The sequence below is a fragment of the Urocampus carinirostris genome, chromosome 9 (assembly GCF_059441175.1).
Source record: "Urocampus carinirostris isolate Australia breed hairy pipefish chromosome 9, RoL_Ucar_1.0, whole genome shotgun sequence".
In the NCBI taxonomy this organism is placed as follows: domain Eukaryota; kingdom Metazoa; phylum Chordata; class Actinopteri; order Syngnathiformes; family Syngnathidae; genus Urocampus; species Urocampus carinirostris.
Window position 1 is genome coordinate 42,158,550 of NC_142357.1, and position 24,718 is coordinate 42,183,267.

Consider the following 24,718-nt stretch of genomic DNA (forward strand, 5'->3'; position numbering starts at 1 on the left):
GCCCCCAGTCCCGGGAGCCAAACGTCCCTCAAAGAAGCCATGAAGAGCTCCTACGACTCCGGAGCGCTCTCATTGGCTAACGTCGACCAACCCGTCTAAGCCCCGCCCCTCTTTCCATCGCCCCTCCCCCTCCCGCAAAAAATGGACTAGGTTTCGTGCGGTATTTAGCATCGGGATATTAGCCGAGCTCATTGGCAATAAGAGTAATTCCTCGTGTCCTCGTTTTTCGAAAAGTAGTATCGAATATATCGTACTTTATAGACACCTGAGTGACATTTTTCAATTTACTGTCTAAGAAAAAAATGGATCCAGTTTTTTGTTGTTTTAAATAATATGACGATTAAAAAAATTATAAAAAAGCACTCATTATTGGCACATTTTTTATGAAAGGTTTTTAGACAAATCACACGAATTGACGGTAAAAAAAAAGACAATTATTTTTATTGGGACATTTAATTTTTTAACCTTTTTTAAACTATTCTATTAAAAAAAAAAAAAAAAAAAAACGCCTCAATTTAGGCCTCATTTTTTTCTCTCATGTTTTTTCTATTTCTCCTCTCTCTCTATTTCTTGTCTCTCTTCCTTTTCTCTTTTTTTTCTCTCTTGTTTTTCTCTTTTTCCTCTCTCTCTATTTCTTGTCCCTCTTCCTTTTCCATTTTTTTTCTCTCACTTGTTTTTTTCTCTTTCTCCTCTCTCTCTATTTCTTGTCTCTCTTCCTTTTCTCATTTTTTTCTCTCTCTTGTTTTTATCTATTTCTCCTCTCTCTAGTTCTTGTCTCTCTTCCTTTTCTCATTTTTTTTCTTTCGCTTGTTTTTTCTCTTTATCCTCTCTCTCTATTTCTTGTCTCTCTTCCTTTTCTCATTTTTTTTCTCTCGCTTGTTTTTTCTCTTTCTCCTCTCTCTCTATTTCTTGTCTCTCTTCCTTTTCTAATTTTTTTTCTTTCGCTTGTTTTTTCTCTTTATCCTCTCTCTCTATTTCTTTTCTCTCTTCCTTTTCTCATTTTTTTTCTCTCGCTTGTTTTTTCTCTTTCTCCTCTCTCTCTATTTCTTGTCTCTCTTCCTTTTCTCATTTTTTTTCTCTCTCTTGTTTTCTCTTTCTCCTCTCTTTCTATTTCTTGTCTCTCTTCCTTTTCTCATTTTTTTTCTTTCGCTTGTTTTTTCTCTTTCTCCTCTCTATTTCTTGTTTCTCTTCCTTTTCTCATTTTTTTTCTCTCGCTTGTTTTTTCTCTTTCTCCTCTCTCTCTATTTCTTGTCTCTCTTCCTTTTCTCATTTTTTTTCTCTCTCTTGTTTTCTCTTTCTCCTCTCTTTCTATTTCTTGTCTCTCTTCCTTTTCTCATTTTTTTTCTCTCTTTTGTTTTTTCTCTTTATCCTTTCTCTCTATTTCTTGTCTCTTTTTTTTATCAGCGTTTAGCTGAAAAACACTCTTAATTTTGGGGGCCAGGGTTAAAACAAGAGGACCCATTTAAGCGATTTTAAATGTATTTATTTATAATTTCTCATCTCATCTCATTAGCTACACCGCTGATCCTCAGTAGGGTCGCGGGGGTGCTGGAGCCCATCCCAGCAATCATCGGGCAGTGGGCAGGGGACACCCTGAACTGGTTGCCAGCCAATCGCAGTTATTTATAATTTATTTTTAGCAAATGATATAAATGATATATAAATTTTATTTTCTTGGCTTGTCATAATTAAGGCAAATGTTTTTTGTAGTGGAAGTATAATATTGCGTATTTATTCAAATAGATTTATGAGGATTGTTTGAGGAAATACGGGAGTACATGCAAATGCCTACATGCAAACGAGTCTTGCCAACCACTTAGTGCTAACCGTTACATGCTAACGAGTCATGCTAACGGCTACATGCTAACAGCTGCATGCCAAGGAGTCATGCTAACGGCTACATGCTAAAGGCTGCATGCTAACGTGTCATGCTAACAGCTACATGCTAAAGGCTGCATGCTGACGTGTCATGCTAACGGCTACATGCTAAAGGCTGCGTGCTAACGTGTCATGCTAACGGCTACATCCGAACGTGTCATGCTAAGGGATACATGACAACGAGTTTTGCTAACCGCTGCATGCGAAGGAGTTATGCTAGCAGTACATGCTAACGAGTTATGCTAATGGTTACATCCTGACGGCTACATGCAAATGTGTCGTGCTAACGAGTTAAAAATGTGAATGTAAATGTAAATGGTCTGCATTTCTATAGCGCTATTCAAGTCATTGAAGACCTCCCAAAGCGCTTTACAATGTGCTTCACACTTACCCATTCACACACACACTCACACACCAATAGGGAGTCAGCCTCCAAACGTTTTGAGGATAATCAAGATGCTAAATGTAAATGGTCTGCATTTCTATGGCGCTATTCAAGTCATTGAAGACCTCCCAAATCGCTTCACAATGTGCTTCACACTCACCCATTCACACACACACTCACACACCAATAGGGAGTGAACCATGCAAGGCGCCTATCTGCTTATTGAGGGCATTAGGGATTCAGTGTCTTGCCCAAGGACACTTTGACATATAACATGGAGGAGCCGGGAATCGAACCCGCGGCCTCTTGATCCCAAGACGTTATGCTGACGGCTGCATGCAAATTTCTACATGCAAACGAGTCTTGCCAACCACTAAGTGCTAACCGCTACATGCTAACGAGTCATGCTAACAGCTACATCCGAACGTGTCATGCTAAGGGATACATGACAACGACTTTTGCTAACCGCTACATGCGAAGGAGTTTTGCTAGCAGTACATGCTAACAAGTTATGCTAACAGTTACATCCTAACTGAACAAAAACAGACATTTTGTTGGTGATCTACACACACTAAATATTTTGTTATATCGTCAAATATTAGATTAAAAAAAAATTAAAGCATAAATTTCAAACGTTTTATTTTTGGGAGAGTTTGATTTTGCAAAACAATCCTCGCGGCTCTAAATACTCCCTGACTCATTCTTTTGAATTATTTTATGAAATAATGGCAACCAAAATGAGCAAATACACTGGAGATCAAAATTATAAAAATGGAATTATTTTTGAAATAATACCGTCTTTCACTGTTCCACAGTTTAATGAAATTTTATTGTATATCATAGTGGTGCAAGCAAATTCATTTCATAAAAATGTCACAAAATAATGCAAACAATCAGAATACTGTCGTAATTTCCTTCGGCGAAGACTTCACTGAGCGAGTGAAGGCAGTGCCAAGCGCTGTGTGCAGAGATCCGCCCGCCTCTCATGCTCGCCCAATCAAATTGCTCTGAGTGGTTTGCTGGCGTTTTTGCGTGTTTGCAGTTTGTTCTGTGAGTCTTCCTCATAAAGTGTCTCGACAGTGAACGTGTTTTAATGAGTTTCCATTTAAAGGGTGTCAAAACGGGCTATGTTGGTGTGACTGAATCACAAAGAGTCTCAAAGCACAGACCACAGATTATTGCAAACCACAGACTATTATGACACCATCACCTGATACTGTGTACATAAAACATAGGTTATTCGTATGCTGTAGAATAGAAGTGTGTTTTAAGCATTTTGTACCAGATGAAGGCTCTTGATTTTGGACTTTGGGAGACCGGAGAGTAGGGCATTACAGTCATCGAGACGGGAGGTAACAAACACATCCGACCGAGACAGCATAGGCCAAATTTATGACACCATCACCTGATACTGTCAACATCAATTTTAGCAATGTTGCCAAGATGGAAGAAAGCTGTTCCAGTCATATTCTTAACGTGTGCTTGAAAGGACAGATGGGGGTCAAATATGACTCCTAGATTTATGACCGAGTCACTCTGGGTAATATTACATTTGTCGATGTTCAGAGCCGTTTTTGAGAACAAGTCAAGGCATTTAGACGGACCGATAACTAACCGTTCGGTCTTTTCAGAGTTAAGGCGCAAGACGTCGAGTGACATCCATTCTTTTATTTCCAAATTTCCACAATTTAGTGGGGTGTCAAACTCATTTGAACTCGGGGGCCGCACGATAGAGCAAACATTCTCTCACGGGTCGGACTAGTGGGAGGTCGGTGGTTCACGCCCCGGCCGAGTCATTCCTAAGACTTAAAAAGTGGTCGGCGGCGCCCTCTGTTGGCTGCGGCTGCATCGGCTCGCTACAACGGGTCAGGTGCAATCGACATTTCGTTCTGTGTACATTGTTACACAGAATGACAATACAAGGAAATTATTATTATTATTATTATATTAGTAGACTGGGGAAAAGAGAGAAAGAAATGAGAGAAAGAGGGACAGAAAAGGAGAGAGTGTGGGACAAGGAGAGAGAGAGAAGGAGGAAAATGACAGAGAGAGAGAGAGAGAGACAAGGAGGAAAATGACAGAGAGAGAGAGAGAGAGAGAGAGAGAGAAGGAGGAAAATGACAGAGAGAGAGAGAGAGAGACAAGGAGGAGAATGACAGACAGAGAGAGAGAGAGAGAGAGAAAGAGAGAGAGAGAGAGAGAGACAAGGAGGAAAATGACAGAGAGAGAGAGAGACAAGTAGGACAATGCGAGAGAGAGAGAGAGAGAGAGAGAGAGACAAGGAGGAAAATGACAGAGAGAGAGAGAGAAAAGGAGGAAAATGACAGAGAGAGAGAGAGAGAGAGAGAGAGAGAGACAAGGAGGAGAATGAGAGAGAGAGAGAGAGAGAGAGAGACAAGGAGGAGATTGACAGAGAGAGAGAGAGAGAGAAAGGAGGAGAATGACAGAGAGAGAGAGAGAGACAGACAAGGAGGAGAATGTGAGAGAGAGAGAGAGAGAGAGAGAGAGACAAGGAGGAGATTGACAGAGAGAGAGAGAGAGAGAGAGAAAGGAGGAGAATGACAGAGAGAGAGAGAGAGAGAGAGAGAGAGACAAGGAGGAGAATGTGAGAGAGAGAGAGAGAGAGAGAGAGAGAGAGAGAGAGAGAGACAAGGAGGAGAATGTGAGAAAGAGAGAGAGAGAGAGAAGGTGGAAAATGACACAGAGAGAGAGAGAGAGAGAGACAAGGAGGAGAATGAGAGAGAGAGAGAGAGAGACAAGGAGGAAAACGACAGAGAGAGAAACGAAAGATAAAAAAGAGAAATAGTGAGAGGGGGAAAAGAGAACGAGAGAAAAAAATCCAAAAAGAAATAGAAAGAGAGAGAGAGAGAAACGAAAGATAAAAAAGAGAAATAGTGAGAGGGGGAAAAGAGAACGAGAGAAAAAAATCCAAAAAGAAATAGAAAGAGAGAAAGAGAGAAAGAGAGGAGAAAAAAGAGGAGAGAAAAAGAAAAGGGTAGAAATAGAGAAGGAGAAAGCAAGAGATAGAACAAAAAGGGAATAAATAAGAATAAAATATATCTTTATTGTCATTGTTACAAAATGGGTTCACATATTGTGACAACGAAATCGGGCATGACACTCCAGTTTCACACCTTCACAGTGAGGTAAAAAAGCCAAGAAGATAAAGGAACAGAGAAGATAAGGTTATAAAACAAGGAGGATGAGGTTATAGTTTTAATTTACGCAATATTTACACAAGAAATGTCGGCATGTAGGATATTAAAGAGAGAGAAAGGAGAGAAAAAAGGAAGGGAGAGCAAAAGAAAGTAAAAAGACACAGAATGAAAGAGACAAAGAGGAACAAAGGAAGAGAAGGAGAGAGTGAGAGAAAAAAGGAGGAGAGAGAAATACAACTACAGCGTCTTCCTGGCTTTGGCAACATCAAGCGGTCATATTTCAACCAGTTGCTCGTTTTTCTCTTGCACTTCCCTCAGCGTTATCTTGCGGGCCGGATTCTATCCCTTAGCGGGCCCGATCCGGCCTGCGGGCCTCCTGTTTGACACCCCTGACCTAACGGAAGCATGTCAATGCTGAAAAGAAGAGGACCAAGTACTGAGCCCTGTGGAACACCACAGGTAACACAGTAGTTACCTTCTATTTCTGAGCCATACATACTCATAAAAAGAGAGCCATTGATGGCTCGTGAGCCATAGGTTTTCTACCCTATGGGTTGAAGATATTGTGACGCCGAAATTGGACGTGGCACTCCAGGTTCACATTTGACAGTGAGGATAAAAGAAAACAAAGAAGATAAAAGGTTATAATTGACACGATATTTACGCAAGAAATGTGGGCATGTATATAAATAACGTGTCGTTATGGGCATCTACTCCACTTTATCCGTGTTTTTCCTTTTTTTTTTTCACCTTCGATTTCCAAATGGAACTTCCTCAGGCGTCCATTATGGTCAGAAAACGTCTAATGGACTCCTGGTAGCGACGTCCCCTCGGGGTCGGCATCCATTGTAATTTCCTGGGAGACCGAGATGGGGTCTTCTAAAGACGCGGCAAAGGTGGAAATGGGAGAGTTAAGAGGCTCTTGGTGGTGGCCAAAGCCGCAAAGTTTGCATGCGCTCCTTCCGCCGCGGCGATCGATAGACTGCGTGGAATGGAACGCGATTTGACTTTAGCGTAGCCGCTTTCTCAACTCAATTTGGGCCTCATTTTTTTCTCTCTTGTTTTTTCTCTCTCTATTTCTTGTCTCTCTTCCTTTTCCTATTTTATTTTCTCTCTCTTGTTTTTTTCTCTTTATTCTGTCTCTGTTTCTTGTCTCTCTTCCTTTTCTCTCCCTCTTTTCTTCTTTCCCACTCTGTTTTTTCTGTACTTCTCTCTCTCTGTCTCTCTTTTTTTTCTGTCTTTAAGTCTTCTCTCTCACTGGATTTCACTTTTCTCTTTCTCTCTTTAAATTATCTCTTTCTCTTTATCTCTTATCGTTTTCTCGGTCTTTTTTTCTCTTCCTTTCTGTTTCTCTTTCTTCTCTTCACTCTCCATTTTATCTGTGTTTTTTCTCTTTATTCTGTCTCTGTTTCTTGTCTCTCTTCCTTTTCTCATATTTTTTCTCTCTTGTTTTTTCTCTTTATCCTCTCTCTCTATTTCTTGTCTCTCTTCCTTTTCTCTCTCTCTTTTCTTCTTTCCCACTCTATTTTTTCTGTACTTCTCTCTCTATGTCTCTCTTTTTCTTTCTGTCTTTAAGTCTTCTCTCTCACTGGATTTCACTTTTCTCTTTCTCTCTTTAAATTATCTCTTTCTCTTTATCTCTTATCGTTTTCTCAGTCTTTTTTTCTCTTCCTTTCTGTTTCTCTTTCTTCTCTTCACTCTCCATTTTATCTGTATTTCTTCTCTTTCTCCTCTCTCTTTCATCTGTGTTTCTTGGCTCTCTTCCTTTTCTGTCTCTTTTCCTCTTTCCCACTCTATTTCTTCTGTACTTCTCTCTTTCTGTTTCTGTCTCTCTTTTTCTTTCTGTCTTTATTTCTTCTCTCCCACTTGATTTCACTTTTCTCTTTTTCTCTCTCTCTAAATTGTATCTTTCTCTTTATCTCTTTATCTCTACTTGTTTTCTCTCTGTTTTCTCTTCCTTTTTGTTTCTCTTTCTATTCTCTCAATTTTTTCAGTATTTCTCCCTTTTTTATCTTTCTCTTTGTCTTCATCAGTCTATTTTTCTCTGTCTTTCCCTTGTTTTCTCCTTTTCCCTCTGTTTCTTTCTGTTTCATTCTCCCTTTTCTCTGTTTTCACCCTCTTATTCTCTCCCTCTCTGTTTCTCTCTCTTTTTCTTCCCCCTCCTTTTCTGTTTCTTCTGTATTGCTTCGCTTTCTCTTTTATCTCTTTCTCTCTCTCTCTTTGTCTGTAATATTTCTCTTTTTTCTTGAACTCTCTTTCCCTCTTTCTCCCTAGTTTTCTTTTTCTCCCCCCTTTATCTGTCTCTTTCACTCTCTAATTCTCTCTCTCACTTCATCTTTCTCTCTCTTTTTCTTGGTTTCTGTCTCTTTTTCTCTTTCTCTTTTTATATTCCCCCTCTTTTTCCCTCTTTTTCTTTTACCTTACCCCTTCTCCTGTCTCTTTCCCTCTCGGATTCTGTCTCTCTTCATCTTTTTCTCTTTCTCGGTTTATGTCTCTTTCTCTCTTACTCTTTCCTTTTATGTTCCTCCCTCTTTCTCCCTATTTTTTTTTCTCTCTCCCCCCTTCTCTGTCTCTTTCCCTCTCTAACACTGTCTCTCTGACACCTCTGCTGTAGAAGGATACCAGCAGCTTCTGCTCCAGGTGGATTTTTCTGAACACTGTATCCAAAAAATAACCTAATTACATAAGAAGAGCAGCCACGGATCCCGAAAAACTATCAAGAAAATCAAGTGAGAGAGAGAATGGAAGTCTCTCTCGGAGCACAATTATCTCAACTTACTGGTTTTTCCCGTCCGGCGGCTTTGGCGTTCCTCAGGAACTTCTGCTTCTCCGCCTATCCCGGCTGAGATTTAGACACCGGAGAGCTGAATAGTTCTAGAAGAAGGAGAAATAATATGGAGAGTTCTAGAAAACCAGATCTGGTGACATTGAGGGGTGTTGTTCCTGGAGGACTTGAAAAGGGAAAATGTGAGATGTTCTAGAAATTTGGAGAAGGTTCCTCTTGACAAATTGCTTCAGAAATCCAGAAGAAAGATGGACGAGACCTTCTTATTGACGGAAATGTGGATTTTATCTGAAGAACCGGAAGGACAGTATTTATGTTTGAGTGTTTGGTGAGGAAGAAACCGAAGAGATCATGGGAACTTCTTGAGACCTCCGTTCGGATTTATTTGTTGACACTCGAAGAACCGAGAAAGTTCTCGTAGCTCATTCGGTTTTTGGTCTTCAAATGTCTCAAACGAGCCATCCAGCAGACAGTCAGGCCTTACTCCATTCCATGTTGGAGCGACTGAAACTTCAACCGGGAAGAGAAAGGCACGGTAAGACCGAGACCGGGGAAACCGCCCCCCGGACCCCTACGGACCCTGCGGGACCTGACCACGAGAAAGAGCTCGCTAATGGTTTTGCCTTTGGAGTTCCTGCAAAAGGATTTCATAGTTTGAGCTCCAAGAATGAAGAGAAACCTCAAGAACATGACCGAAGTCCTTTTTTGTTTCCACTCGAGGGGGACAACAAGGAATTGTCTCGGACCTCCGCCGAAGATCTTTCTTCCTTAGATGGAACCGTGGAGGTCCAAAAGGTGAAAGACCAGAACCGGGTTCTCGATAACTGGTCGTGGGGAAGCAAAGATCGACGATTTCCTGCAGAGAACGGAGGAGATCTGTCCAAATGGAGAGACGTCCAAATGGTCCCTCAGAAAAGCAATAAACGAGTGCAGAGATGGTCGGAGAACAAACCCAGGAGGTGGACTCAGAAACTGAAGGAGAGGTGGATGGAGAGGCCTGGGAAGAAAGCCAAGGAGGAGCACCGGGAAAATGGAACGCACGTGGTGAGATTTGGAGACATTTTCGTTTTAATTCGGGAGTTTCTTTCTATGTTACACGATTCTGTTTTTGGGTCTACAAAGAAAATGGCCCATTTTTTGGTGCATCTTCCTTCCATTTCAAATGTGAAATTAAACCCCTCCCCCACATTTGCATATGACCCTATTTTTATGACAGTGTGTATTTTCCGTAGCACTATTTAAATACTCTATATCAACACGTTATATTGGGTATTTTTGTATTCTATATATTTATTTTATTTTTTTATTTTTCAACACAAAGATACTGCTGGAAGTGTGAATTTCCTCTACGGGAATGAATAAACTATCTATCCATCTAGACATCTATCCATCAAGACATCTATCTATCTAGACATCTATCTATCTAGACATCTATCTATCGATCTAGACATCTATCTAGAAATCTAGACATCTAGACCACTAGACATCTATCTATCTACACATATCTAGACATCTATCTATCTATCTAGACATTTATCTAGACATCTATCTATCTGGACATCTATCTAGACATCTATCTAGACATCTATCTAGACATCTAGACATCTATCTAGACATCTATCTAGACATCTAGACATCTATCTAGCCATCTAGACATCTATCTACACATATCTAGACATCTATCTATCTATCTAGACATTTATCTAGACATCTATCTGTCTGGACATCTATCTAGACATCTATCTATCTAGACATTTATCTAGACATCCATCTATCTAGACATCTATCTATCTATCTAGACATCTATCTATCTATCTAGACATCTATCTAGACATCTAGATATCTAGACATCTATCTAGACATCTAGGCATCTATCTATCTACACATATCTAGACATCTATCTATCTATCTAGACATTTATCTAGACATCTATCTATCTGGACATCTATCTAGACATCTACCTATCTAGTCATTTATCTAGACATCCATCTATCTAGACATCTCTTTATCTAGACATCTATCTAGACATCTAGACATCTATCTAGACATTTATCTAGACATCTATCTATCTATCTAGACATTTATCTCGACATCTATCTATCTGGACATTTATCTAGACATCAACAATCTAGACATCTATCTATCTAGACATCTATCTATCTATCTATCTAGACATCAACCATCTAGACATCTCTCTATCTAGACATCTATCTAGACATCTATCTAGACATCTATCTAGACATCTAGACATCTATCTAGACATCTATCTAGACATTTATCTAGACATCTATCTATCTATCTATCTATCTAGACATTTATCTAGACATCATCCATCTAGACATCTCTCTATCTATCTAGACATCTATCTAGCCATCTATCTATCTATCTGGACATCTATCTAGACATCTATCTATCCAGACATCTATCTAGACATCAATCAATCTATCTATCTAGACATCTATATAGACATCTATCTAGACATCTATCTAGAAATCCATCTATCTATCTAGACATCTATCTAGACATCTAAAGCCAAAAAGAAAATATTGCTAAAAAATGATCTACCATCTGTTAGAAGAGACAATTTGCCTGTTTTAATGATTTTTCAACGGACATTTTCAATTATATTTGTTTTAAAAATGAAGATTTTTTTTTTCAAAAAACAATTTGAAACTTCATTTTAAAAACATATTATTACAAATTTGAATGAATAAATAAATACAACTATCTAAAAATGATTTTTTTTTAATAATAATATATATATATATATATATATATATATATATATATATATATATATATATATATATATATATATATATATATCACAATATTTTGTTTATAATAGCGTTGTTCTCATAAAATTAGAAATTGATACTTAAAATAAAAGTGAGTAAAAGTAGAACTAATTACAAAATTATATTAATAAAAATATTTTAAAAAAATAAACCTAAATCAATTTAGAAAATCTTTTAAAAAATTAAAACAAGGAAAAAATTACACTGAAAATCTAGCTTTTAGCTTACTATTTAGCTATTTAGTGTGCTTTTGACTTTTTTTTAGCCCCTTTTGAGTTTTATTACTTATTTATCTTTCTTGCTAACGATCAAGCTACCATTTAAGTATTTGGCAAGATTTCTAGCAAGCTTCTCCCTTTATTTGAATGCTATCAAGCTAACATTTTCTCTTTTTTGCTAGGTATTTAGCTAAATATTGGCCTCCTTTCTAGCTAGCTATCTACTTTTTTTTAGCTTCTTTTTGCTATTTAGTGTGCCTTTTACTTTTTCTATCCCCCTTTGAGTTTCATTACCTATTTACCTTTCTTGCTAACGATCAAGCTACCTTTTAACTATTTGACAAGATTTCTAGCAAGATTCTCCCTTTATTTGCATGCTATCTAGCTAACAGTTTATCCTTTTTTTTGCTAGTTTTCAAGCTAAATGTTGGCCTCTTTTCTAGCTAGTAATCTAGCTTTTAGCTTACTATCTAGCTATTTAGTGTGCTTTTGACTTTTTCTAGCCCCCTTTGAGTTGTAATACCTATTTACCATCCTTGCTAACTATCAAGCTACCTTTTAACTATTTGACAAGATTTCTAGCAAGCTTCTCCCTTCATTTGCAAGCTATCTAGCTAACATTTTCTCTTTTTTTTTTGCTGGTTATCAAGCTAAATGCAGGCCTCTTTTCTAGCTAGCAATCTAGCATTTAGCTTCTTTTTGCTATTTAGGGTGCCCTTTACTTTTCCTATCCTCTTTGAGTTTTATTACCTATTTACCTTTCTTGCTAACTATCAAGCTACCTTTTAACTATTTGGCATGATTTCTAGCAAACTTCTCCCTTTATATGCATGCTATCTAGCTAACATTTTAGCATTTATTTTCTAGTTATAAAGCTAAATGCTGGCCTCTTTTCTAGCTAGCAATCTAGCTTTTAGCTTACTAGCTAGCTATTTAGTGTGCTATTAACTTTTTCTAGCCCCCTTTGAGTTGTAATACCTATTTACCATTCTTGCTAACTATCTAGCTACATTTTAACTATTTGCCATGATTTCTATCAAGCCTTTTTGTTTATTTGCATGCTATCTGGCTAACATTTTATCATTTTTTTGCTGGTTATCAAGCTAAATGTTGGCCTCTTTTCTAGCTAGCTATCCAGCTTTTAGCTTTGTGTGTGGCTATTTAGTGTGCTTTTGACTTTGTCTAGCCGCCTTTGAGTTTTATTACCTATTTACCTTTCTTGCTAAGGATCACGCTACCTTTTAATCATTTAGCAAGATTTCTAGCTAGCTTATCCCTTTATTTGCATGCTATCTAGCTAACATTTTCTCTTTTTTTTGCTAGTTATCAAGCCAAATCTTGGCCTCTTTTGTAGCTAGCAATTTAGCATTTATCTTACTATCAAGCTATTTAGTGTGCTTTTGACTTTTTTTCTAGCAAGCTTTGATATTTATTACCTATTTACCTTTCTTGCTAACCATCAAGCTACCTTTTAACTATTTGGCATGATTTCTAGCAAGCCTTTTTGTTTATTTGCATGCTATCTAGCTAACATTTTATCATTTATTTGCTAGTTATAAAGCTAAATGTTGGCCTCTTTTCTAGCTAGCGATCCAGCTTTTAGCTTTCTATCTAGCTATTTAGTGTGCTTTTAACTTTTTCTAGCCGCCTTTGAGTTTTATTACCTATTTACCTTTCTTGCTAACGATCACGCTACCTTTTAATCATTTAGCAAGATTTCTAGCTAGCTTATCCCTTTATTTGCATGCTATCTAGCTAACATTTTCTCTTTTTTTGCTAGTTATCAAGCCAAATCTTGGCCTCTTTTGTAGCTAGCAATTTAGCATTTATCTTACTATCAAGCTATTTAGTGTGCTTTTGACTTTTTTTCTAGCAAGCTTTGATATTTATTACCTATTTACCTTTCTTGCTAACCATCAAGCTACCTTTTAACTACTTGGCATGATTTTTAGCAAGCTTCTCCCTTTATTTGCATGCTATCTAGCTAACATGTTATCCTTTTTTTTGCTCGTTATCAAGCTAAATGTTGGCCTCCTTTTAAGCTAGCTATCCAGCTTTTAGCTTCTTTTTGCTATTTAGTGTGCCTTTTACTTTTTCTATCCCCTTTGAGGTTTTTTTACCTATTTACGTTTATTGCTAACTATCAAGCTACCTTTTAACTATTTGGCATGATTTCTAGCAAGCTTTTTTCGTTTATTTGCATGCTATCTAGCTAACATGTTATCCTTTTTTTGCTAGTTATCAAGCTAAAGCTTGGCCTCTTTTCTAGCTACCAATCTAGCATTTAGCTTCTTTTTGCTATTTAGTGTGCCTTTTACTTTTTCTAGCTCCCTTTGAGTTGATTACCTATTTACCTTTCTTGCTAACTATCAAGCTACCTGTTTAGCAATTTAGCAAGTTATTTCAAAATAAAATGTATATCAGTTTGCGCTAATAGGTAGCTAAAAGTAGCTTGACGCTTGAAAAAAATTGGCGACTCTCCTGCTTTAGTGTGTAAACTCATTTTTGTTTATGATCATCAGATTTCCTCTCAACACGGTTTCTTGAAAATGCCACACCGAGACGAAAAAAGTGACAAAAACGCCGGACCGCCACCGGAGCAAGACACCGTCGACGCATTTATCAGGTCAGCAGGACAAAAAACATGACATGGATCTGCATTACATGGACAAAAAGACTTCTTTTTTCCCATCCTGATGCGAAGTATTGAACAAAATGTTTTGGGGGATAAAATAAGAAAATGGTTGCTTAAACAAACAATAAGGTGTTTGTTTTGCCAAAATGAAGGTTTTTTTTTTTTTTACAAAAACATTTCTTAAAATTAGCAAAATTGTCAATTATCTGTTCGATACATTTAGACAATTTAGACCTTTTTTGCCAAAAAACAAAAATTGTTTTCTTTTTTTCCCTTTTTTTTTTATCATCGTCTTTTAATGCGCTAAAATAAAAATAAACAAATACATTTATTCGAAAAAACTATAAAAATATCAAATAAATGCACCCTCTGCTATATTAGACAAATACTAAGCATCTTGGAAAGATACAATAGCTTAAAATATTTTCCTATGCCCCAAGAATTTTGTTTTAGATGAATATTCTTGAAATATAAGCAAAATGTAAATTAAAAAATGTAAAATAAAAAAATCCAGTAAAATAAGATATTGTAAAAAATGCTTTTATTAAAATAGAATGGAAAAATAAGAAAAATGCATGGATAAGCAAAAAAAAAACAAAGTGAAAAAAAATTGAAATAAATAAAAAAATAAAAAATTATTATAAAAAAAATACATTTTAATTGAAAAAATAAAGAAGAAAAATAGACAGAAATAGGTAAAAAATATATAATCATGATATTTTAAAAACTACCCTCAAAAAATAGATAAAATACATTCTATGCATATTTTTTATTTTTCAAAATATCACATTTTTGGATTGTCATTATGAATGATGGATCACACCGATGGGACAAAAATATATTTTTGAACTTTCGTTATACGAATCTGGAACGTTTTGCAGTTCGCCACTGTCCGATAGTGTCACAAGCCAGGAACGGAGACAGGACCCAATGGCGTTCGTTTTACTCAGTTTTTATTAAGAAAGAGAACTAGTCGATGGCCGGGATGGGGGAGCAAAACAGAAACGGGTCCAGAAAAGAGGTCGGCAACAGGTATCAGGCAGGAAACGGGGCAAAACAGGTCGATGGCCGGGAAAGAGGAGCAAAAGCAGAAACGAGTCCAGAAAAAGGTCGGCAACAGGTATCAGGGAGGAAACAGGGCAAAACAGGTCGATGGCCGGGACGGAGTAGAAAAAGCAGAAACGGGTCCAGAAAAAGGTCGGCAACAGGTATCAAGCAGGAAACAGGGCAAAACAGGTCGATGGCTGAGATGGGGGAGCAAAACAGAAACGGGTCCAGAAAAGAGGTTGGCAACAGGTATCAGGCAGGAAACAGAGCAAAATAGGTCGATGGCCAGGTTGAGGGAGCAAAACAGAAACGTGTCTAGAAAAGGGTTGGCAACAGGTATCAGGCAGGAAAACAGGGCAAAACAGGTCGATGGCCGTGACGGGGGAGCAAAACAGAAACGGGTGGAGAAAAGAGGTCAGCAACAGGTATCAAGCAGGAAACAAGGCAAAACAGGTTGATGGCTGGGACAGAGGAACAAAAGCAGAAACGGGTCCAGAAAAAGGTCGGCAACAGGTATCAGGCAGGAAACGGGGCAAAACAGGTCGATGGCCGGGACGGGGGAGCAAAAGCAGAAACGGGTCCAGAAAAAGGTCGGCAACAGTTATCAGGCAGGAAACAGGGCAAAACAGGTCGATGGCCGGGACGGGGGAGCAAAACAGAAACGGGTCCAGAAAAGAGGTCAGCAACAGGTTACTGGCAGGTAACAGGGCAAAACAAGTCGATGGCCGGGACGGAGGATCAAAAGCAGAAGCGGGTCCAGAAAAAGGTCGGCAACAGGTATCAGGCAAGAAACAGGGCAAAACAAGTCCATGCCCGGGACGGAGGAGCAATAGCAGAAACGGGTCCAGAAAAGAGGTCGGCAACAGGTATCAGGCAGGAAACAGGGCAAAATAGGTCGATGGCCAGGTTGAGGGAGCAAAACAGAAACGTGTCTAGAAAAGGGTTGGCAACAGGTATCAGGCAGGAAAACAGGGCAAAACAGGTCGATGGCCGTGACAGGGGAGCAAAACAGAAACGGGTGGAGAAAAGAGGTCAGCAACAGGTATCAAGCAGGAAACTGGGCAAAACAGGTTGATGGCCGGGACGGGGGAGCCAAACAGAAACGGGTCCAGAAAAGAGGTCGGCAACAGGTATCAAGCAGGAAACAGGCCAAAACAGGTCGATGGCTGAGATGGGGGAGCAAAACAGAAACGGGTCCAGAAACAGGTCGGCAACAGGTATCAGGCAGGAAACAGAGCAAAACAGGTCGATGGCCGGGACGGAGGAGCAAAAGCAGAAACAGGTCCAGAAAAAGGTCGGCAACAGGTATAAGGCCGGAAACGGGGCAAAACAGGTCGATGGCCAGGACAGAAGAGCAAAAGCAGAAGCAGAAACAGGGCAAAATAGGTTAATGGCCGGGACGGGGGAGCCAAACAGAAACGGGTCCAGAAACAGGTCGGCAACAGGTATCAGGCAGGAAACAGGGCAAAACAGGTTGATGGCCGGGACGGGGGAGCAAAACAGAAACGGGTCCAGAAAAGAGGTTGGCAACAGGTATCAGGCAGGAAACAGGGCAAAATAGGTCGATGGCCGGGTTGAGGGAGCAAAACAGAAACGTGTCTAGAAAAGGGTTGGCAACAGGTATCAGGCAGGAAAACAGGGCCAAACAGGTCGATGGCCGTGACGGGGGAGCAAAACAGAAACGGGTGGAGAAAAGAGGTCAGCAACAGGTATCAAGCAGGAAACTGGGCAAAACAGGTTGATGGCCGGGACGGGGGAGCCAAACAGAAACGGGTCCAGAAAAGAGGTCGGCAACAGGTATCAAGCAGGAAACAGGCCAAAACAGGTCGATGGCTGAGATGGGGGAGCAAAACAGAAACAGGTCCAGAAACAGGTCGGCAATAAGTATCAGGCAGGAAACAGAGCAAAACAGGTCGATGGCCGGGACGGAGGAGCAAAACAGAAACGGGTCCAGAAAAAGGTCAGCAACAGGTATCAGGCAGGAAAAAGGGCAGGATAATGTCGGAGAGTACAAAAGCTTGCCTCGCTGAGAGCATAGGTTCGCAGACGGTCTGACGGCTTCCTTTCGGAAGACGGGAGTTTAAAAAGACTCGACCAGCCAATCGGGTCCCGCGGCTGTTGGTGCCAATGGGGCAGCCGCAGGTGCCCCGAATCCGTGATTGTGAAGAAACATTTACAGAGATCCGACAAGCTGTTGTGAAAATATCATCAATTTGATATTCCATTCTTTTCAGATCGAATGACGATTTTCAGTTGAGTTTGGGCTCCGTCAGTCTCCTGGAGGAGATCGTCTCGGGCCAAGAATGGGCTTCGTTCCTCAACGCGTCTTCTCCAATCTTCTCAACCGACAAACCGAGTGTGGCCCCTACACTGAATTGCAATGGCCTATCTGCTCCGGCGACTCACCCGTCAGGAGTTTTGAAGAGGGAGTGGAGTTTCAGGGGGGCCGAGTCATTGCCGGTTTACGACATTTGGGACGGACCCGCAAAGAAAAGCTCCGCGCACTTTGAGGACGATCGATCAGAGCCGATGGACGAAAGTGACTGGCGTGAGCTTTCCGGGCAGGAATCCAAAACTTCTTATGTGGAGGTTAGTCATCCCTCTACTGGCATTGGCCTTTGGGGAACCCAGGTGGTTCTTAGGGGCTCCTTGGTGCTAACCCTCAAAAGAATCTAAACTATTCCCATCGTTTTCAGCGAGCGGACGTTCTAGACGATTCGCCACCGAACAGCAGAGTCAGCAGGAAGCGACAACGTAACTCCACACGGACGTCTCTCATGGACCAGACACCAGAAGAACATCGAGGACAAGGAGGTCAGGACTCCAAAATCAACTCAAAAACACACAAAACACGATAGTAGCAAATGAGAAATGTCATATGTTCTTCCAGAAGAAAACAGCCATGAGATGGACAACACAGAAGAGCCCAACTTCTCGCCTCATAGACTACCGGCTCCTGATCTTCAGCCTGCTATTCCTGTGCCTCGGGGAGTCCTCAAACACTCGGCATCCCAGAATTCTGATTCTTCTTGGGAGAGCAAAAGGGTAAGTGGTGTGGAATCACAAAGAGTCTCAAAGGGCTGCACAGACCACATATAATTGCAAACCACAGGCTAATTATGACAGAATCCCCTGATCTAAAACCAACATGAAGGTAAGGGAAAACTCAAAACTTCAACATAAGTCAAGTCAAGTCATTTTTTTTTGGGGCCCTTAATCACAAAGAGTCTCAAAGGGCTTCACAGACCACAGATTATTGCAAACGACAGACTAATTATGACAGAATCCCCTGATCTAAAACCGACATGAAGATAAGGGGAAACTAAAAACTTCAGCATGAGTCAAGTCATGTTTATTTGTGACACCCTTAATCACAAAGAGTCTCAAAGGGCTGCACAGACCACAGACTATTTGACACCATCCCCTGATCTATAACCTACATGAGGGCAAATACTCAAAAACATCAGGTCAAGTCCTGTTTATTTGTTTGATCCTTAATCACAAAGAGTCTCTAAGGGCTGAAAGAAAAAACAAAAACGAAAAAAAAAGACTCAATTTTCCACTTGTCCCGGAAGCGGGGGCCCTCACAGTCAACTTTCATTTTTTTCATTTACAGTTGCCATGTTAGAAATAATAAAAGATTCTTACAGAAAGGTAGCCAAAGGGCTACCACCATCATCTGGTGAAATTTTGCGGTACAAATTTATTTTATACTGTTTTATACTGTCAAGCAGCATGTTATCATTTTTATGACAATAGAAAACGTGATCACGGGCCGTAACTGGCCCCCGGTCCGGACTTTGGACATGCCTAGTTGAAGTAGAGGACCAAGAGGAGCTCTGTCTTTTTCCCTTCGGCCTTCTTTCTTTCCATCAACGGATATTGAACTTGCAAGTAGTAGATAAGTCCCAACCTTTAGATGTAAAATTCCAACCGGTTCTAAAAGGAGATCTGCCCTAAACGGTGTGGTCATCAAAGAACAGCAACATTACTGGCCAATTGTGGCCATGATGTCAACAGTGCAGAGTAGTGTTGGGAATTAAATATCAAAATGTACCGTCTACCAAATTGTTGGAATTAGTTATCTGACTCCATTAACCAAAAACAACCTACAGATTTAATTTCATTAACATTTGAACTAAGTGAACTCCATCGAATACGGCCGAATTAGTCGAATTAGTCTGTGTGAAGCCTTCTCAGAAGTCCTCTAGCTTTTTCTCTCGGCCCACGTCTTTCCGCAAGATGGTGTGCCGGCTCCTCCCATGGGCGTGCCAATGAAGCCCAACGTGAGCTTCACAATCTCAGAGACGAGCGTCCCGATGTCTGTGGTTCCTCAAAACAAAGGAGAGCATTTCTCAAAACAATGCCTGCCGTCTTCCGTCAGAGTCCTGTTATCAACAGAACTAAACAAAATATTCTGCACTCGGATCAGCGTGACCTGTCATTGACCTTCTCACCCATGGGCGAGACCACCCTACCCACCTTTGAACTCCCACAAAGGGGTGGGAGATGGATCATTAAATGTTTGGGCTATTTCTCAAAAGGGAGACATCACGTCACATGACATCATCCATCTTTGAGAACAGCTAAGCTTCCGGAATGAGCCTCAATGATGTTTCATTGTCTGAAATGCAAGCTCACTAAGGATTAAATTGTCCATAACTTGTAGTTGTTTGCTACTGTTTTCAAAACAAATGTCAGTTGTAGCTCGGCCAACTGACTCCAGAAGTTTCCTGAGGACTTCTGAATGATCCAACGTCGACCTAAATGACTAACAATAGCAAACGGAGTGTGCCTGTGTGTGATTACGTTTTAGTTTGATGCTCTGACAGGCCCGGAGGTTTGTGAAAGTAAACACGGGAAAACTGCCAGCATGATGAAGAACAAAGAACACAGAAATGCTTAAACAAATTCAATTAGTGATAATGAAAATGTTTTGTCATCCTAATATATTACTTCTGAATACCCTACAATCTAATCGAACCCATTTCTGTCGTTCTCAGCCATTTGCTCCCCTCAATAATTGCAGTTACCATTAGGTTTTTGCAGCGTTGCTGTGGTATTTTTATATCTTACTGTAGTTTGATTTTGTAATATTTTGAATTATTTATACATTTGTGTTTTTGTACTATTTCCATACTTTCATTTTTGTAGTATTTTGATATTTTTGTACGTCTTGTACTGTATGCCGACGCCGATATTGGTGTGTGTGAGTGTATGAGTGAATGGGTAAGTGTGAAGCACATTGTAAAGCGCTTTGGGAGGTCTTCATTGACTTGAAAGGCGCTATACAAATGCAAACCATCATCATCATCATCTTTTCAACAAACAAATCAAAGACATCCTACTATTCCCCTATTGGCTATGTGTCAACTGCAGCTAACTTTAGCTTTCTCTTATTGGTTATATTCTCCGCATGATGGCGTATCGGCTCCTCCCATGGGCGTGCCAAGGTAGTTGTTTTGTGCCCAACAATCTCTGATCATCCTGCATCAGCACACCCAGGCATTCTGTTATTAGAAGTGTCCTAGGCAAAACAACTGCCATTCATGCATTCCACACAGCCTGCCCTGACCTTTTATTGTACATTGAACTAAAGCACAGTCAGTGAATATCTTTATTGCATAAAACTGAATACATGTAACTTATAGTCAATCGTATAAAATCCTTTATAGTCAAATGTATAAAATCCTTTGAACTGGATCTCTTTCTTTCTCACAGAGACGAGTGGAACCCAATCGGCGGGTCCGTTTTTCAGAGACAGTTCAGGAGATACCGGCCCTAGAAGTTGATTGGGACACTCTGGACTCTGAGGACGACTACGGGACGGAACTGAGCTTCGGATCGGAGGACGACGAGGACCCAAACCCGGCGGCAGAGGAGAAGAAGGAAGTCCCGGCACGCCGAAGTGTTCTTCCCGCGTGGATACGAGCACTGAGAAGGAAAAACACCGGCAGGAAGAACCGATAGCCGTTTTGCGCGCTCTTATTGGACGCGTTCATCGACCAGATCTGATATCATGTGTCAAAAAAATGAGGCTTTACAAAAAATCTGTATTATTATTTTGGGGTAGAACTGTTAAGTATTGCAGTATTATGGTATTCCCACGCAGTTGGTTAACTGTACGTGAATTGGTATCGAAGATAAATGAAGTATTCACTGTACCGATCAATCGACTCGACTTACAACACGATGCAGTTCAACTCTACGCCCAAAGAACTCACATGAATAAAACATCTTTCAATTTCAAGAACTTTTTCTTGACACTGTAGAGAAAATTGCTATAAATTATATTTATTTGGGTCGGTATATTATTGGTTTCCTACCCGAATCAATTTGAAATATTCCTCATATTGTGTCCAGCACTTATCATGAAGGAAACGATAAACATTCTCGATTTTTCAGTTTATTGATATGGATAATGATTGATCAGTCCAGAAGGAAAAAATAAAGACACACGGATAAACTAATGCCCATGGTTTGATTCTAACAAACTACAATTTATTTACATGACAAGGAAAATGGAATCAAAAGAAAAAGAAACGGTGTTTTTTTTTCACAAAAGAAATAATGAAAAAAAAACAATAATAAAAAAAATGATAAAGAAAATTAGGTTTCAAGATAATCGAATCATTTAAATGATCAGGAAATCTTTTCATAGCGTGTCGAAAATGAAAGATGATTTGCCCCGGCACCAAAAACAAGTTTTGCATTATCTTTTCTTGCGTACCTTTGAGGACAAAGCACATGGAGCACATGGCCTCACAGGAAGATGAAGCGAGTCAGGTCCCTTTTCCTTTTGGCAATGGACTTCACGGCGGTTGTCCTCATCCAGTCGACAGGTACACCCAGAACCACAGAATCTAACAGACTCAAGATTCTGGCGTGACTGAATTCAAAGCCCGGAGACCCCGGTCAGCGATCTTGATCCAGGCCCGTGTAACAATGGTCAAGAGAGCCAAACCTGAAAAAGCAGCATTGTAACTAAAATGCTAAAATAACAAACGCAATATTAAAGGTATAATCTCTTCCATTGCACAATATTCCCCCAAAATTATTCAATTCGTCTCAGAGACAATTGGCTTTTTCTATCCCAAGACAACATCTCATATTACTTTAGCCCGTCCCCCTCACAATGACGCACGTGTTTATCTCAAAATGCACGCTACCAGACAGAATGTCGATTTTCACAATTTCCAAGAACTGTTCGTGGGTCGGCTTGAAGACTGTTATTACTTGGCAGCCCAAGGCAATTAATAATGACATTCGCTGACATTTACACTTGGGAGAAACAAGCCTGGAATTTCACGTTTTAAATTAATGCGTTCTCCTAATGTCAAGATCGACTCCAAAAATCCACAACACAAGTTCATTCTTTTATACTCCCACCACCCTGGATGGGATGGACTCCTGCTGGGTTGTCACGGCAACCTGGAATGCCCCTTTGTTTAACAAATATGAGACAACACCAAACCCCACATTCACATGAGACAATTTAAACACTATAATTGAATTAAACTACTATGGGATTCAATGCACATGTTTGACATTGTTTCACAATTTTTTGACATTACAAAACAGAATGCTGACCCAACGATGAATGTCCTACAGTGTCAACAATATAATGTAAAAAAAAGTTATAATGTATCTTTAATGAATGAATGAAAACTTCAAAATAAAAATAGAACTAAAACAATAACTTAACAACGAAATAACGTTACATAATATGTTCGAAAACATTAAAAATATCGTTAATATATGAATTAAATAACTTTGGACCCAGGATAGAACCCTGTGGTACTCCACAACAGATGTCCAAGTATTCAGATGACAACTCTCCCATTTTACATATTGCTTCCTCTTACATTGCTTAATCTTACCATCCACAACAACATAATAGTTATAGGTAAAATAGTGAGTAAGTACTTGCCCAGTATCGATAATATCGATGTTTGGATCGATCCGCCCACCCTTAATTTGGACTACAACCGGGATACACTTAGCGATCAAGCTACGTCAACAAACCCAATATTTATTGCCTACCCCTAAAGTAGAATACGGAATGAGTTCTACTATGTATGCAAATAATTAAGTTATCGAAATAGGCGTTAACCTTTGATGAAGAGTGAGTGCTCTTTCATCGTGTTTGAACTGAAGCTGTAATCAGTTTGAAAATGTCACCTTTTGGGAGTGGCTGACCAAAGTTTTCCCATTAAGATAATGAACCCATTATCTTTTTTAATTGTTATGTCGAAAATGTTTTGACTTCATATTTTCTTTAATTGGTCTGAACGTTTTCCCATTGAACTGGTTTTTACACAGGTGATTTTCAAAGGTTGGGATCAGTTCCAGCCTACCTCTGGTGTCGCTGATTTGGATTTTCGATGTCAATTGTAAAACTCGAATAAACCGTATGTGTATATCTAAATGATAAAGTTAAAACTTATATGAACTCTACGTTGGCAGAATTAAACAAATAAAAACAAGCATTAAGGTAAATAAAATTTATTAGCATTGGTGATGGCCCAAACACCACTCCCCCCGGCTGGGCTCCCGGCCACACTCCGCGCCCCCGTGTGTCTAGTTAACTTTAGTCACACAGGAAACAGATAAATACACCGGAAATGCAACTTCAAAATAAGAGTACAAAACTGATAAACCTACAAGAGATGCAATTAGACTGATTATTGAACCATTACTTCATGTGTGTGTGTGTGTGAAAGATTGTTTTTATATTTTTATATTTTTTACCAAAACGACCAACCTATCACTAAATGTTGAAGGATTTTATACATTTTACTATAAAGGATTTTATACCATTAAATACAAGTTACATTTATCAAGTGCAATGAAGATTTTCACTGAGTGGGCTTCAGGTCACGCTGTTCCAAATTCGCAATGTCTTGGTTGGGGAATTTTGATAACAGGACTCTGATGAAGGACGTTAGGCATTGTTTTGATAAACACTCGGTGTTGTTTTGAGTTTCTCCAGACATCGAGGCGAGGGGGTGGACCCCACGTGGGGGCTTTCATTGGCACGCCCATGGGAGGAGCCGGCACACCAGCTAGCAGAAAAAACGTGGGCAGAGGAAGAAAGGCAGTAAATCGAGAGAGGAGGCTTGACAGAGACTCGAGCGACACTAATTCGATGGAGTTCACTTAGCTAAATTGTTTAAGAAATTAAATCTTTCCCCGTGTGGAAATGCCGGTCTCTTGTCCATATTTTCCCATGAAGAAACGAGCGTGCATTGTTAGGCGAACCTAGGTTGTGTTTGGTTAACGAAGTCAGATAACTAATTCGAACAATTTGGTAACATTATCATAGGTCAGTCGAATGTTTTCTATTACAGAATATTCCAGGCACAGTTGAGCAAGAGATCAATGGAAGAATTCAGAAGTGCAAGGTAGCTGACAAATACTTTTATACTGGAAAGGCGGTCCATACGTAGAAACAAAACCTAAGGAAATAGAAAATGGCAACCAAGCACTATTATATTGAAAGGGCGGTCAGGAAAATAGAAATGCGATCTTTGAGCAAAACGAAACAAAATACAGTGGTAGTGGAAATTTCCATTCGATCGATTGTTTAAATGGTTTGAACCTCATTGAAACCACACCTCATAATGCAACGAACACTATATAACCACTGCCCTGCTGACACTTATTAGGTTAGTAAATTAACATAATGACCTGGAATTTGGCGTCCTTCCAGAAGCAAGAGGATCAAAGACAATTTTATTTTTCTCCTTTTGTAAAATACCGATAGCTAGCATGTATAGACTGCCGTGTATCTTCTGTAGTAAAATAAAAGTCT

The 24,718-nt window shown here is 39.7% G+C and overlaps 2 protein-coding genes across 2 annotated transcripts in view; both read left to right on the top strand.

Annotated features, from left to right (window-relative positions):
- Window positions 1–259, top strand: part of p2rx3a (purinergic receptor P2X, ligand-gated ion channel, 3a) — a 19,099-nt gene extending 18,840 nt beyond the window's left edge. Inside the window, exon 12 of the mRNA XM_088344324.1 lies at window positions 1–259. This exon is cut by the window's left edge and continues 42 nt beyond it. Within this exon, the coding sequence (XP_088200450.1) occupies window positions 1–99 (99 nt within the window). The 3' untranslated portion in view covers window positions 100–259.
- Window positions 260–8,268: 8,009 nt separating this feature from the next.
- On the top strand, window positions 8,269–21,374 carry LOC148360346 (uncharacterized). The gene is made up of 6 exons (XM_088344325.1): window positions 8,269–9,250; window positions 13,745–13,848; window positions 17,139–17,493; window positions 17,601–17,718; window positions 17,795–17,949; window positions 20,626–21,374. Exons 1-6 carry the CDS (start codon window positions 8,651–8,653, stop codon window positions 20,872–20,874), a joined length of 1,581 nt encoding a protein of 526 aa, XP_088200451.1. The 5' UTR covers window positions 8,269–8,650; the 3' UTR covers window positions 20,875–21,374.
- The last annotated feature ends 3,344 nt before the right edge of the window (window positions 21,375–24,718 follow it).